The 16,787-nt window shown below is 43.9% G+C and overlaps 1 protein-coding gene across 1 annotated transcript in view; it reads right to left on the reverse strand.

The window, feature by feature from the left end:
* Window positions 1-236: 236 nt before the first annotated feature.
* LOC144137586 (NADPH oxidase 4-like) overlaps window positions 237-16,787 on the reverse strand; it is a 90,743-nt gene continuing 74,192 nt past the window's right edge. Inside the window, exons 15-18 of the mRNA XM_077669508.1 lie at window positions 15,216-15,324; window positions 12,256-12,333; window positions 6,766-6,866; window positions 237-926 (exon numbers count right to left, since the gene is read on the reverse strand). Of these exons, the coding sequence (XP_077525634.1) occupies window positions 806-926; window positions 6,766-6,866; window positions 12,256-12,333; window positions 15,216-15,324 (409 nt within the window). The 3' untranslated portion in view covers window positions 237-805. The remainder of the gene's footprint in view (window positions 927-6,765; window positions 6,867-12,255; window positions 12,334-15,215; window positions 15,325-16,787) is intronic.

The raw sequence follows: 16,787 nt of genomic DNA on the forward strand, positions 1-16,787 counted from the left end.
TTTATAATTGCGTTTTTTTAACATTGTTTTACATTTTTTTTTGCATTTAGTCGGCCAATTGCTATGGGTGATCACACCGCGACAATGCATTGGGTGTTTCCCTTTGCAATCCACGTAGCCCTTGTCATGGACAGAATATTGGCTCCAGTTCTACTAGCTAAATAAATAAACGCAGTCTACTACCGCCTTCAAACACCAATCCACACACGAATATCAATACCAAACGCGAAAAAATGTTTTTCGCAGAAATTTACTAATTCAGCACGAACGCTTTCGTAGGAACGAATTCTCCAGATAAGATTTTTAATGCTAGGTCAAGGTTTCAAAATTCTTCTGGTTGAAGCCAGCATTGCGAAGAAGCATCAAAACAAAGCATGCCGCTCACCATTCGAACGAACTCACTAAGAAACAACAACAAATACGGAGGCTATAAAAATATTTCCGCTAGGCTTCAATACCGTTTTTTATTAATGACGTTCTGTCGCCCAACAAAACACCTTTTTAGCCGTTCGTGTGGAAACAGGTTCTTTCTATTTTAACAGAAGAAGCACTACATAAACATAACAGTGGCACATTTGCAGTTTCCAGCTGTAAACCGTCTTGATATTACTAACAAAACTTTACGTTCACCAGGAGAAAAACCTGTGGCGTCCATGTGTCGGTCACTTCAGAGTTCAGAGTTCAGGTCACTTCATACAGCAGCACAGCACAACAACGAGTATCACAAGCAATGACTGTAAGTGCTGGAAACACTTCCGAAGTTGTCGTTGGGACACCACGTAGGCTCCTTCGCGAGGAGAACTGGTCACGCGAAGCTTTCCTTGTAGAAGGCAAACTTGTGACCTTCCAGAGTAGCCATGTGGCAGTGCTTTCGGATTTCTTTGTTGAGAGAGGCAGGTCCGCATGAGAAAACAGCCACCTTTTGTCTGCATAAAGTCAGAAAGGGAAATGTGAAAGCATCAACCATAAATTTATCAGCTCTGTCTGTGCAATTCAGGCTTCCTGCTCTTTCTCGTTCCAAGCAGCGACAAAATAAAAACACAGTGAGCTATATAATAATACATATATTAGATATACAAAAAGTAAGCACAACCAATACACATACCAGAATCAACGTTAAGCGAAGCTTTCAATATAGTTTACATCATAATTACTGTCAGTGTTCTGAACTGAACAACTGAACACCGGAGTTCAAGTAATCCGATTTCATGGGATTTCACAGACGTCGTGGCATACATGGGTTGAGACAAAAGTGCAGGAGGTAGTTTTCTTCCGCTTGTCGCTTCTAAACGTAGTGCTCACGACGCTTGCCGTCCTTCATTCCCTCCTAGCGTTGTTGCATTGATTCGAATCGTCGAGCTAGCACACCCAGCATGAATTGCGGTCTTGGCACGTTTCGCTGCATAACGAAGCACCACACCGTTTAGTCAATGAATATTTTCCTTTGTCCTGCTCTGCGGGACGCTTCGTTCGGTACCAAGGTGTCTTAAACGGCGAGGAACGTTTCTGGGCGTTTTTCTGGAGCGCGGTTACGGTTTGCTTCAGCATCCGTGGTTAGCGCGCTCTTCAGCCGCAAGCGCCATAGCACTCAGCAACGCACAAACTGTGCAAAGCTCGGCGGCGGTGGCGGCAGAGACTAGTGCTGTCGTGGCGTTTTGTGAGAAACCCACCGACAGGGCGTCGGATGCACCCCCCGCCACCGCATCAAGTGAAAGGAAGGCTAAAGGCCTGTTCTCACTGGCGATTCGCCTCGTCGCGCGACGTCGAACAGCGACAGAGGCGGCCGTCGCTTTTCGTCGCTTTGCGACGGCGGAGGAGATCGCTCTCGGGCCGAATTCCCTCGGGCGATGGCCCCGCAAAACCGGATAGCCAATCATGGCCGCGGAGTAGGCTGACGTAGCCGGAAACTAAATTTTTTGCTTACATCCGCCAATGCAAACGGCGGCGGGCGTGCCGCCGCCGCTGGGTCTGTTGGGTCGGGCCGGCAAGCAACTTCCCGTGCGCTCCGGTTCTTTGGTCAATGGCTCAGGATACGTGTGTACTAATCAACGAACGGCGTGGAACTAATCAGTGTGGAGAAAAGTGTACGAATTGTAAAAGCAAGTAATCGTCGTACATAGCTGGCTGGATAGCGGGACGGTAGGTTGACTTGCAGCCTTTTCGTACTTCTATCGTGGTAAACACACGTAGAGTTCTGAGGCGTCAGAACCATCGGAACTTTGTGCCTGTGAACAGAAGCAAAATTTGTGCGCCGTGATGCGAGTATTGCGGCATCAAAGCAAGCGTGTGTATTCCTGCAATAATATGTTGAAAAGAGCCTTCTTGAGTTTGTTATTTTCTGCTCCTCCTGCAACCCGCAATGCTTTCGGCATTGTTCCAGGTTAGCAACATGTGTTCTAGAGTAATGTCTGTAGGTTTTTGTCGTGCTCGTGGGACACAATTTTCTTTGACTGCGAATGCTTGAAGAACCAAGTAAGTGGTACAAGTCGGGTAACAGCTCCGCTAAACGCAGTCGCAGCATCGCTCATCGCAAGTGTGAACACCGCCTCATCGAGCGACACGCGTCGCGCGACGAGGCGAATCGCCACTGAGAACGATCCTAGCTTCGCCTTTGTATACTGTGAGCAACAAGGTTATAAAAAAACAGCGTCGGAATATAACTGCTTGGGCGTGTTTTTCACAACAACCTTTTGTTGGCCCCATCACGTTGATTACACTGCAGCTAAGGCGTGAAGATCACTGTTGCTCCTGCGGCAGAACAGGAGTGAGTTTCCCAAGTACACGCGAGAATTACTTTACAAAACTTGCGGACGGTCGATACTTGATTACGCGTGTAGCTTATAGGGCCGTCCTCCGCCCTTGACAAAAATGAATGAGAAAAATAGAGCGACATATGGGTGGACGATATGTCTTGCGGAACATTGTTAGCGGCTACAACTTTAGCATGACGCTCTGCAAGCAACATTTGAAATGGGAACAGGTGATGGAGTGGCAAGTGACCAGCGTCTGAAGCTATTTCATGATATTTGCTTATCTCGAACCAGTAATCCTCGTGGCAGCTACTTTTTCCCACCGCATTACATCTCTGGAGGAGTTGATCAGATTCACAAAGTGCGGAGCACCGATGTAACACCGCACCATTCGGTAATTTTTTTTTTCCCAAACAGTCTTCTGGTGGAATAGTTTGCCTTCAGCGATTGTTACTGCTATTGGTAGTCCTTCGTTTCTTCCTCGGTTATAGTCAGCTGAATTGCTGAATGGATAACGACTCTGTTTTTGTAGACGTTCTGCATAAAAAAACTTACGTATAAATATTTTAGCCTGTCATCCTGAGTCATCTGCACGTAGTACACATGATACTGTCTGTTCTACTGTACTGCAGTTGTTGCAATTTGCGTTTATGCTCTTGTGCCCCTGCCTACTGTAATGCCACATGGGCGCTGTGGGTACCGAACAAATACAAAATAAAACAAATAAATAAACAGAACAACTAGGCAACAAGCGCCACATTTAGCCAGGGAACAGTAACGTCCTAAAATTCGGGAGAGGCAAACAAACCCTTCAATGAAAAAGCCAATACACTACAAAGCCTAGCACCATCGCCCTGCATGTCCTCGGCTTAGTAACAGTTGCCTTAAATGAAAATGGTCACCACCAAGCGCATGAACGGCATCGCCCCATGGTCCAGAGTCAGCTACAGCTGCTCAAGTGCGATCGGTTGCTCTGTATGCATGTGATTTTCCTCCCAAATAACTTAACGAATGGCTGTTGTGATCCACAGAAACATAATTTAAACAGTATTTCGTGACGCCCAAATGACCACCTAGATATACCGCTGTTATTGTTACTTTTGTATATACGGGCAATTGAAGTGCATTGACGCGTCGTCCGCAGTTTCGTGGAACGCTAACTTGAAATTGTGTACACCGGAGCGACTAAATTGCCTGGATCGGTGGTTCGTCTTGCGGACGTAATTGGAGTGCAGCTTAGTAAAAGCTAACACAATACTAGAATGACTCTTCGTGAGGGTTGTTCCTGCAGCCTCCTTTCCATTTCTTCACACTACTTCAGTATCCCAAAACCCCTCAAGTTGAACATGTGTGTCTTTAGTGATCGTTTCTGAATACACGCAGAAGCAAACCTAAAAAATATGTATCTCTGTTTTGTCACAATGGCCTGATTCTGAGTGACCTACGTGCGCGTCAAGGCAGCAAGGTTGACAAACAACGACTCCGGACAAGCGATTTGTCTCCCACATGTGATTCTCCCTGCGGCATCATCTTTATCTTTATCTTAAGCCTGGTTGTGTGCACTGCAGGACGAAGGCCTCTCCCAAAGATCTCCAGCCACGCCTATCGAGTGCCTGAAGGCCGATAGTGCGATTCTATAATCACTGGGCGGTTTTTAGCGAAGTACGCAACTAGGGTTGTTAATTCCTTGTCTGGTGAGAAAATGCTGTTTGTGTACCAGGGAGCCTCACCTAGCATGGTTGAACCTATCTAGTACAGCTTCCCGTGGTTTCCGGCCACGTTATATACCGGACCAGGCAGCACAAAGGACCTGTTACAATGCTCTAGGGGCGTAGCATGGAAAGTGAAAAAAGTGTGCGAGGAGAGCGGCAACCCTTCCCCCCGCGCCTTCTTCTGCCCCAAAGAGTTTCGTACAGTTATATTTGACACTCTACGAAGCATCGAAAGCCTAACCAGCGAATACCGGTTTATCAAAAGCTGCTCCCCTCACTCTGACGCAAATATTTCAGCATGCCAGTATTTGAGGAGTAGCCGCAGATGAGCATAAGGACACGCCGGCGACTTACGCATTTCTTAGAGGCATAGTACCTTTATTTGCCCTCTATTTCACGATGTCGCATGACATGCGACATCATGTCATGCGTCATATCAGTGTGGATGCGACATTTCAAAGTCCAATTATTCTCCAGGACTCGCTATTGGCCTTGTTCGCTCACTTCACCCCAACGGTACATCAATCAGTTCTGCTGGGTTAAAACCGATCCATCGTTGATTTTAAGAGGGTCATTAGTAGTAAGTTATGATTAGGCGTTCTCGTGAGACTACTATTCTTTTTTCATGGTTTAAGGCTCTAAAGTATTGGTGGTGAGAGGATTTAAACTATAAATCCACTCTTTCGGGACGCTCTACTTTTTTTTGTCAAAAGTTTAACTGTGGGCGCAGCTTGGTGCAGCACCTCGTTGGTCATGAGGAACTGTGTAGAGGAGGGCTCCGGATGTAGTTACACCCCAATGAGATCGCAGTAATACCATACGGACCTGCGTTTCGATATTTCTCACACCTCAGAAATTTATCTTCCTCAGTTTAGCGTTTTAGTTATGTCCTGTGTGTTCATTGCATCGAGAGGAAAAAATTGCCGCCTTAAGGTGACATTTCTCCTCTCTTTTCATAATGCACTTGCCCATTTTGTGACAACTTGTCGAGCCACGTCCTTTAGAACAGTAGCAGACACTGAAAAAGAGCCCAAGTGACAAAAAAAGCAAACGTGATGTTGTGTGTTCCCAGAGCTCCCAGAATGTGAAAGATTCAAAATATGAGGAAGAGATGGTTGGGTGCATTCCAAAGTTAGTATAAAGGATGGATGGTGGCAATATCAGGCAACACCGAGCGGGTCACCAGTGAACAGGTAGCTTCGGTGAAGAATGTAAGGGGAGGAGAGTACAGATGTTCAGCTTGCCTAATGATGCTGATGCTTCAAGAATCTGACGGGTGCTGGGGATGGATGTTTGAAAAAAACGCATGATTTCTTGAAAAAAAAAAGGAAAAGACACATGGCAAACGGGCAGAATGCGTAGCAAAACCACCCTCGGCACTGTGCTTACTATGCCTCGAAGTCCTGAAGGCATTTGCACACACTACAACTCCTACTTCCCCTTTCAAAAACAGAGACAATTCTCGTGTATCTCTCTACCCAAAATAGTACGTTCGCATTACATGCGTTACGTTGACTCATCCAGTACAATTTTCGCTCACATAAAGCGGGAAATGAGCGGAAAAATTTATATTGTTTCGTGGTCCGTTCTCCTCAGTAATCTATCCGTCAGCTCATCCTAGGGCCGTGAGCAACATATCTTTTTACGCAGTTTGCCAGGTGTCCAGGGTGCATTCTACTATGCAGCATAATTGGGTAAAAAACGTTTCCTGCACTTGCATGCAGGAATCTTGGAGATGAATTTTGAATAAGAAATGCCCAACATCAACGGAAAGGGTTTGACAAAACACACAAAAGCATGCGTTGATTGCGATTATGTCCCTTAAACGAAATGTAGGGTCGTCAGAAACATTTAAAACGCAGATTTAATATCTTCATTGTTTTCACTTTACCATACAAGCGGGTTTGAAATATTTTAAGTATAAAATAATTTATATCGAATTGTTAGGAGCTAACGGCAGACAGCCATGCCTAAAAAGCTTGAAGCAATTGAAAGGAATACCGTTTCCTATTATATTTTAGCAGAACCCAGCGAGCCCTCCTTCTTTAGAGCATTTTTAAATTTATGTAATGAAAATGAGAGTCTTGGGAAATATAAAACAAGATAAAATGCTCGCAATATTAAAAATAAGCTAACGAAAGAAGCTCTAGATAGGTTGCTTTTTCTGTAACCCAAGTAAACATTTTTTTGTTACTACCGCCGTTGTGATGACCTTCGGAAGCCTTCTGTTAATCTTTACCCGCAAGAACACAACAACAAACCGAAACATGCACAAGGAAGATAAAGGATCAGTATAAACTTACCTTCTGTAAACTGTTTGCCAGTCGCCGAATAGGAGAGACCAGTCTGGCCTGCCGAAGCGAATTCTATTCGCCAAAAGCTGATACTTCTGCCAGAACGCACTCTATAAAGAGAAGGTAACAAAAATGATTAAGAGCTGACATAGTCCACCATGCCCACAGAAGCACGCTCTTGTGGTTGGGCAGCGTTCTTTTCCTTTTTCTTGCACCCGTCCAATCGTTCTGGTCGTCGCGCTACTGAGTGGTGGGATGACGCCATTGCTTGTACTGGGAAGGAACACGATGACCCAGGCAAGACTACGCTTCAGCCGCTCATACGAACGGGAAGGACACTCTCTTCTTGATACCACACATTACTGCGCGTTCTCCCGCTCGTGAGGACCGGGTCACTCCATGGTTACTGAGAAGCCGCTCAAATAGGGGCTGTGACGATGTGTCGCGACCAATAAATTTCTCTTTGGAACGGGTGCACATCATGGCTTAGAGTGAAACCCTCCCCCTCAGTGACGTATACATGAGAAACCCAACCGATATGGCTAAGACCCGCGTGTAGCTCGATTCTCAACAGTTTTAAAATGTTTTTGGCCTTAGCTGCTACGCGTTTACCATAGATTCAACAGAGGAGTGTGCAGTTGTAGCGACGGCACTTCGTAGAGTACGAACTTACCAAGAGAGGTACGGGCTGTATTCATTTGTATTCAGTTCGGCTGGATTCAGTCACGCGCCATGTGCTAAGACGGAAACATGTCATCAGACTCGGTTATTCCGCTAGAACTCTTTATAACTAATATAAAAGTCGTGTGTGCCGAAATAAGTCTTTTACGCATTAAAGAGTAATCGTGCTACGTGTAGCAGGACACACGTGTAGGAAGTGCAAGTAATCATTTCTAAACTGAGGGTAATTCCTTTCACAAAACAGTTTGTACTAATATAAAACATGATGCAATGTGATGCGTGTATTGATGACGTAGGCTGTCCTTCAATTAAAACGAGAGGGGTTGTGCTGTGTCCTCAACACATAAAGTGGTGCACCATTCCCTTTCACTGTCTGCTCATCTACCCCTTGCCTGCTATCAAGGATAGTGCAACTGCTGAAGTTGCTGTCCCCAGCAACATGAGAAATGGGATGATGCAGGGAGGAAGGATCATATCGTGGCGTGTTCCGCGCTGCATCACCAACGGATCTCATCCCATTTACTGATGAGACTGCCACAATTTTAGAAGCCATAACGATGTGCCATGAAGTAAATTGTTTCCTAAAAATGTAAGTTACCCTAGAAATATGTAGCACTCACACAATTAAAAGCTGAAATTTAAATCTTCTATGAAGCAAGAAGATTTGCGAAGGCAACCTGCGTTGTTTGACTATTATCGGAAGACAACTTTCGGTTGCGCTGGTCGATACGTACAAATTACGGCATGCAGATGATGGATTATTTGATAATGAAACTTTGTAATGACTACCATGATGTTATTTCAATTTCGAAGAGTTACAGGAATGTTCGCAAGTTCAAACGTACTGTTCGAGTCCAGTTTCGTTCCGCGGATGAGTTATCATTGCAATAATGCAACGTTGTATGTTCTGGTACTTCTTAGCGCCATCTTTGTTGTCGTGATTCCTGGTATTGGTTTTGGTATTGGTTTACCTGAGCTGATGTGTGCTGTTACTAATAATTATTATAAAGTGATTGCTATACATTACGTTATCCTACGGGTATTGAAGTGAATGTGTTCTTTTTCTTATTTCTTCGTATGTCTGAAGACTATGCGTATACTGTGTGTTGTTTGTGCACTACAACTATTTCTGTTGCTGCTCAAGCGGGGTGATGCCTAGTCAGGAGGGTATACGTCCTCTTGCTTTGCCTCGCCATCATTTATGCACTGCATTGACCAAATGAAACAATAAATACAATACAATACAATTAAGCTCCAGCTTTAAACTGAACCTGGCCCAGGAATGTTTGACAATAAATGTACATAAGTACTTAACTGCTGATGAATCTTTGTGGGAATTGCCTATTTCATTTATATATATTGGAACTGCCTATACCGTTAGCTGTGCCTATTCTAACTATTTCTGACAATAAGAAAGCGCAGTTCACCGTGACAACGTTTAACTAGGCAATCTGAAAACTTTTCAAAGGTGAATTAAGACACCATCTAGTAAATTTAGGTTCATCGCTACACCTAGCACTGTGTAAAGAATGGTGGGTAAATTTTGAATTTGCAGACAGTAAGCATGATGCCCGCATCCAGCAAAAGCGACATGTGCCAAGCTGCTAGATGTCCGAAGGAAACCGTGAAACGGGGCTTACTACAATACATAAATTTTAGGATTACTTATGTGCTGCAAAGGCATTGAAATTTATAAAAAATTTCCCCGCATTTCCCCGAGGGGAAGAATGTGAAAGTGCGAATGCAGGAGTTGAATTTGCGCGGTTCGGTAATGTTCGCGAAAGAGAGATCACACACACACACACAACTACAAAGAAAGAAAGATGCATGTATTCACAGACACCTATTTGTGTTGTCGTTGTACTTGATTGCTAGAGCGGATCTCAGCTTTGAAATTTCGTGTCAGTACTCCTTTAAGCGGGTGCATTAGCCCTTCTCACGCCCGATTCCTGGCCAATCCCCCACGTGGGTATGTGCCATGCACAGACACCTATTTGTGTTGTCGTTGTACTTGATTGCTAGAGCGGATCTCAGCTTTGAAATTTCGTGTCAGTACTCCTTTAAGCGGGTGCATTAGCCCTTCTCACGCCCGATTCCTGGCCAATCCCCCACGTGGGTATGTGCCATGTCAGCGGCCAGGCAGCACGCGCCCATCTCCCCCCGTTGCCAAGGAAGACGAGGAGATTCCTGGCCAATCCCCCACGTGGGTATGTGCCATGTCGCCCATCTCCCCCCGTTGCCAAGGAAGACGAGGAGCGCGCGCACCCGCAGCTGTTGCTATGTCGACGGACGGCGGTCAACGGAATTCAGGGTGGCTTATAAAGTGCATTCGCACTTAATAATTTTAAGATATTTGGAATAAAACTTCTGGGCAACTTTTCGTTTCAACGCAGTGTGAACCCTTGATTAGGACCTTAAAAAAAACCTTCACACTGGTCATTCAAGAAGCAAGGGACGTTACGTACAGAAGGAATAAGGAAACAAAAATGGGTTGTTATGGCCAATTCTTTATTACCATGGCACAGTTAGGCTGTCATCCAAGATATTTTATTGATTCAAGTCATGTCTGTTGTTTTCAAGTCTGGAAGGGCCCGGGTATGTAGTAAGAGGTATTCAACATCTGGCAGCATACCGCTAAAATACCAGCTAATATTTTATTAGGCTTTAGTTTATGGCATATACAATGCAGAGTTTAACATAGATATGCTCAATGAAGGTATTCTCAGTTATGTGCAAAAATCTATACACGTCCTAAAAGTTTTTTTTATACAGAGTACATTAGTAGTAGTATACTTAGTAGTATACGTAGTACATAATATATATGGATAAATAACCATCGACATAACCAATATATCGAAATATTTCGTATATTCATTCGAGTTGTTAATGAAATGAGATTTCTACGTAAAAACACGATTTCCACTATACAAAACATTAGGTTATCTAAGCGTTCTGAATTCAAACGTTCCCTAGAAAGAACGCTTTAACCCTATCAACAGAATTTTTATTAAGCGTGCCTGATACAGTATTTCGATAACTGAAAAGCCTATGGTATCAGAGGTTCATTCAGTACGCTGAAGCCCTGTGAATAAGGACATGTGCACCCTTGAACTGGTAAATTATGTGTATGGGGCTTGATTTTACTAGAATGAGGAACGAAGTTCCATCCGCAGAAACTGCGATTGCGAAGGATGTGCTAGAATTTGCTAAGGACAATGGTATTGTGCAATGCCTAATTCTCCAATGCAATTCCTAATGCACTAGCTTGTGCGTCACTGCTTCGTAAATCTCAACCTCTGGCTGATGCTGCTTCGCCCGAGAATATTCACAAGCGCCGCCTCCAGAAAAAAGCAACTGTGTGTCCGCAGCATCAGCAGCACTGGAGGCAGCAAATGTCTTGCACTTTGGCCCCTGATAATGCCACGACAACGGTAGTCAACATCGTGAGCCCGCCAAACCACCACATGTTCATGCCTCTCACTCCGGGTTGGAATCACTTTTGCGTGATGTTGCTCACAATGCTGGCGCTTGGAACTGACTCAAAGTGCTTCTAAGGACTTCCTCAATTGATATCAGTGATTGCTTTAACTCCTTCCAAGGTGATTTTGGGGAGTTAATTTGTAACCAGGAATTCTGAGAAACGATCTTTAGCTATACTTAGTTCCATACCAACGAAGCCTTTATTCTATATTTTTCTTTCCTATGAGAAGACATGAGGGCACAGCCGTAGCGAGTACCAGCCACTCTGCAAGGCCAGTCAAGCCCCCCTGCTGGCAACACCACCACTTGTGGTAATACGACCACCACTGCCAATGTTTGGTACAGATAATTCTTTGGTTAATAGAGACTAACACTTTCATTTCCCATGTATCATCTGCACAACGTTTTTCGGTCGTTCATTTTTATTGATCGTTTATAACTTATTTATCGTTCAGGTGGAACTGGGCACGCCCTACAAGCCTCTTTGTGGCTTGAGCTAGCGCGCCTAGGACCAGGTAAATTAGAAAATCACCATTGCTTATTATTACTGTTATCCCATTTTTATGCTGGAATATAGTAGGTAAACAATTTTATAATGCAAAATGAAACACATCTAAGCAAAATAAATTACACTGGGCACCCTTGAAATAGCAGAGCTTACGATTATAGATTATTCTATTTTACATTTGTAAAGCAAAGTACAGTATCTTACAAAAAAGTGATGCTTCAACAGCCCGTAAAATCTGTAAACCTGGTTCCGTTTAGAAAAACCACATAAATTGTATTTTTTTCTGGGATCTTCCGCTTCCAAATGATTCTTAAGTGCCAAAATTACACGTTCACACATATAAGATCAGATATTCGCTATCCGCGTGTACAGTCCCAACGAGGGAGCTTCTGTTTGTGTATTATCTACCTGTTTTTTGTTAAATGAGCGAAGAAGAAAAATACATTTAAAAACCCGTACAATACAAAAAATCACACCTGATGTTCTACAAGTAATTCTGCAAGGGAAAGAAATGTGTTTTTCATGGTCATTAATATTTTCACCGATGTGCAGTCATGGTCAAATTATATGCGAACACGAGAATATCAACAAGAATGCGTAAAATGATCATTTTCATTCCATCTGTATCAGAAATCTCATATGTTACAATGATAAAACCCCTTCATAGCCCCATGTATTTATGCTCCAAGACCGCCGATATTTCATATTCCCTGCTTTCTGTTCAGGTTCTTACAGTAGTGTTCAGGTACAATTTGTTTCAGAACAATAAATGGCTTCGGGTGGAGTCTTGAGCAGGAATAAAATGTTTAATATTGTCAATGTCACCTTACCGAAACGGTGTCCTGAAGGTTGCCTTGTGTCACATAAAGGTGCATTGTGAAGAAATCTGGCAGGTTCCTTTTCCACATCTGTTGAAAAAAAAACGTGGTGCTCAGTAACAGTACCGGGCGCGAGCACCGCAAATGGAATGAAACATTAGATGTCTTTGTAAATAAGAAACCACCTCGCACGTGTAAATTTTTGCTATATTTCTTGTCAGAACCTGTTCCTGATACATGCGTTTTACATGCCGACACCGCTCTATATATGCCGCTGACCAACCCCTGGCGATACATCTGACGCTCTTGATGCAATAGACATCGACGACTGTCCTGTTATATAACGGTAAATCTGTTCAGATGTCGTCAGTGCCAAAAATATCGTTCCGCGCAGAAACTAACAAAGAGCATTGCCTCGTGCAGGCGGTCACAGCGCCGGTAGAGGGCGAGTACAGCAGAAGCTGCTGTCTTGACCTACCGACTGCGCCTGAAATAAGATCCGTTGAGGACGCGCAAAAGAGCGGGTGGCAATCCAGCACAGCGCATGTGCTGTTAACCTCGCATTTAAGTGCTAGGTATCAAAATCTTAGTGACAATCAAGCGCTGTGCTTTGCAGCGCACTGCAAAGTCTGTAGCGATGAAGGCGGCCGAGAGCGGACACTGCACAAAAAACACTTGAATTCCTTGTGTCATGTCTGCCTCTACATGAACTGGCCTCAGCTTATGGCTGCATTAACTTGAACCCAATGAGTTCTTGTGTTATTGCACTTTTTAAACATCGCATGGTGAACTGCAAATGGTCATCTTTGCAAGGCCTATTCCTTTTCTATGCAAGCTATTTTTGCTGGCGGCATCGTATCGTTGAGTACAATCGCAGTGAAAAATGAGCAAGTTACTACAGATCTCCGGTGGTTGTCTCTGCTCGCGAATAAAGCCATAGGCTGAGTGGTGGAAGGTTTCACATTTTTCACAAAAAAATACTAAGGAACAGAAAAAACAGTTACTGTAAATACCACCACACCTTACGATATTGTTTTAGGCTTTCTTAAAAAATCCTAGTTTGCCTTTATCCCAAACCACTAGTTCAGTTTTGCGGTAAAGATAGAGAGATAGAAACTTTGTTAGCCACGGGATTGTGGGGACAAATCAGCTACCTCGGTTCAGGCAGCCGCTAAGGAAAATTAACAATGCTCCCTTGGTGAACGAGGCTTTTTCGCAAGCGCGTCGGGTGTTTAATACAGCCATTAGACGGTGTGGCCGCGCCAGCACCAGATGGTCGTTTGAAAGGAGCCCACACTCCATTTTATGAAGCATCCAAACCACATTGTGGCCACGCACTACTGCTGTGGGCTTGAGGTTACGTTAAGTGTAGCACTTTGCTAAGCTTCAATGAACCCATGCAGGATTCAGAGTATGGGCGCAGAAATCTTGCGATCCACCATCCTAGACGTTGCGCTGACAGTAATTGATTGATTAATTCGTTTAGTTCTTTGTGAAAGAACCGGCAGTGCCTGTAGAAACACACGCTGCAGCAGCATATATTCCTGTTTATAGAGCGTTGTCCAATACTTCACTGCGTGTATGTGAGGAACTCTGCGTTCCTTTAAGTTTTCTACTTTAGAAGCAACAGCAGTAGGACATGTGCGCGAGCGCTGAAGCTTAGGTTTAACACCCCGCTGGGAGGCCTTACGAGGTAAAATCGCTCGCGCTGTTGAAGTATGTGGACTACAATGAGTACATTTTTTCAGTGGGTACCCCTTAACGCGATAGGTGACCGGTAAAAAGCGCAAAGGCTCATGGGTGTATTGTTTTCTCCCGCGGAGAGCCGCCACTTCCGGTTCGGGAGCTCTCCTGGCCCCCCACGCCGTCGGCTTTCACGCGCGTGTGTGCTTGTTGTTTATCTGTTTCCACCGAAAAAAAAACCGCTCATGCATCGGGAATTCCATAAATAACAACGATTGACCCTACTAGAGGTTTATCTGACAGGTAAGCACCCTGTGACAAATAAACAACACGCACACACGCGCCTGACAGCGGCCGGCGCATACAGGCGTACGGGAGGGCAGGAGAGATCTCGAACCGGAAGTGGCGGTATCAGACGACGTACCCATGAGCCTTTGCGCTTTTTACCTGTCACCTATTAAGCAACATTCAAGGTAACCCATAGGACATGCCAATCGACGTTCACCTCATTGTATGCCAGGTTACAGATACCGGTTGGTGAGAGAGAGAGAGAGAGAGAGAGAGAGATAGAGAGAGAGAGAGAGAGAGAGAGAGAGAGAGAGAGAGAGAGAGAGAGAGAGAGAGAGAGAGAGAGAGAGAGAGAGAGAGAGAGAGAGAGAGAGAACGTTTATTGTCAGAGCATTTACGGTGTTCATGTAGGAGTGGTTCCCTCTTCACAGGAGTCCATGAGCTGTCTTAGCACCGGCTGCCCTCTCGGTGAGCAGGAGCCGGTTGGTCAGGTTGAACTTTAAAGCGTGGCGTCAGCAGTAAATTACGGCATGCTCCATACACGCTTATTCTGCTTGCACAGAGAGGCTATTGACGCTTGCGTGTAAAACTTTTCATTCCATATTTCCATAAACAACTATTATATAGGTTACTTCAATTGTACAACCATGTGCAATCGGATTTTCTTGTGTACTGCATGTGTGTGCTCTTGTTCTTGTGTACGTGCTCTTCTAGACACATCACTATTGCTACAGTTGCACAACGGAAAGCTCCGCATATTTTCTATTACTTAAGAAATAGGTTTCTATCTATACTGCAGCTTCAATTGCCCTACAGATTAGGACAATTTTGCTTTTGGAATTTGAAACCCAGCTGAATAAAAATGCTAGAGATGATTAGAGAGCTGCGTTTTTCAGTCATTTTTATTTTACTCTGCCCTTGCAGCCCTTATTTAGCACAAACTAGCTAAAAGTAGCATTAGAGCAAAGCTTATCAGAGTTTTTTTAATAGTTACGCATTACCTGGTAGTGCAAGTTGGTTAGATGATCTGCAAATGTGGCAAAAATATTGACGCTCCTGCTGATCCAGACAAGGTGAAGGCGTTCAACCCGTGGCATGGAATTCGACGACCTGTGGTGATAAAAGAAGTCCAAATACAGAATTTATTATTTCAAAGCAACGGTGCACTGTATTTCACTCGGTTGGCATTCTCTTCTGTAAGGCACGTACTATAGAAATGATATTGTCCAAGCAACATTTATGCACTATTCACAATGATACAAATAAGGGATAGGTTATGTTTTAACAAATATATCGTATTTTCCGGTCATCGCCCAGATTATATTTCTATCAGAAAATTAGGTTAATGCCGGAAGAATTATGATCAAAACTACAGCATCATTTTTTCACACCTTAGTCGTCTTTGTCTTGAAAAAATTGCTGCCGGGGATTGCCCACTCCAAACGTTAAAGTGCATCTGTCGAAAATCCAAGCAATAATTGCAGGGTACCTATATCTGAGAGTAAAGAAATAAAAGAAAAATAACTCCGTACTTAATTCACAGTAACGAAAATTTTACATTTTAATCAATGAGAACCGTTTGGGCTTGTTGGTGGTACGTGATCCAAACGTTGCAGCGCAGAACAACAAGGACGAAGAAAGAAACAAGGAAGACGGGCGCTCGTCTTGTGTCGTTTTTCGTGTTTGTTGTTCCGCTCGGCGAACGTTTGATTACATTTTAAATTCTTGGGTTAACAACTATTGTAGGTTATAATTATTCACTATCCAAACTTATAGGCGTAAGACAAGCGTAACTTAAACTCATACCCGTTTGATTGAATTTATGCTTGTATGGTGCAAGGTCATCAAAGCCGCCTTTCTGATAACTGAGACAACCTGTACACGCATTGGCCCAGCATGACTCTTTGCACCGATCAAAAACCTCACTGTAGAGGGGATATACATTTTGTGAAAATTTTAACGGTTATAGGTTCTCGTATGCTGAATTCCATAGATGTACATAATTATCTTAAAATAAATATCTAGATCTTTCTCAAAGAAACATGAGTATTGTATAAGTCTATATCATCAGTCATGACTCCTAATGGGACAAATTATTTTCTGTGGCTTTGGCGGACCCAACGATCTCGAGCACTGGTTTGTAAGTTTGTGGGTATGGCGCAGGCCGGTAACTCCCGACATCTCTATAAAGAAAGCTATTATGAGGCCATGTACGACTGCGTTTCTTGGGACGTTCTGAGCAAGACATGGAACTAAGCTACGCAGCGATTCGCGAAGTAGAATGAAAGCAAACTCAGCGTGCCTTGTTTCCGGCTCTAATATAGCACGGCAAAATTTCCGAAGACAAACGGGGCTGAAGCCTGAAGACACAGATAACGTCCCTCACAGCATACTCTAGGACCATGGATTTGTCCCTCAAAGGCACGTCAATTTCTACACAGTTCGTTCGTTTATTTCGATGCCATTGGCATAATTTAAAAATTGTAAATATGTGTCCCAAGCTCAGAACAAAAACCAAATGCGTGTAAGTCTGTCATCGCTCCAAACCACGAAAGTTCTTTTAATTTCCTACC

The sequence above is a fragment of the Haemaphysalis longicornis genome, unplaced genomic scaffold (genome assembly GCF_048455015.1).
Source record: "Haemaphysalis longicornis isolate Haplotype H1 unplaced genomic scaffold, Haemaphysalis longicornis Haplotype H1 scaffold_41, whole genome shotgun sequence".
In the NCBI taxonomy this organism is placed as follows: domain Eukaryota; kingdom Metazoa; phylum Arthropoda; class Arachnida; order Ixodida; family Ixodidae; genus Haemaphysalis; species Haemaphysalis longicornis.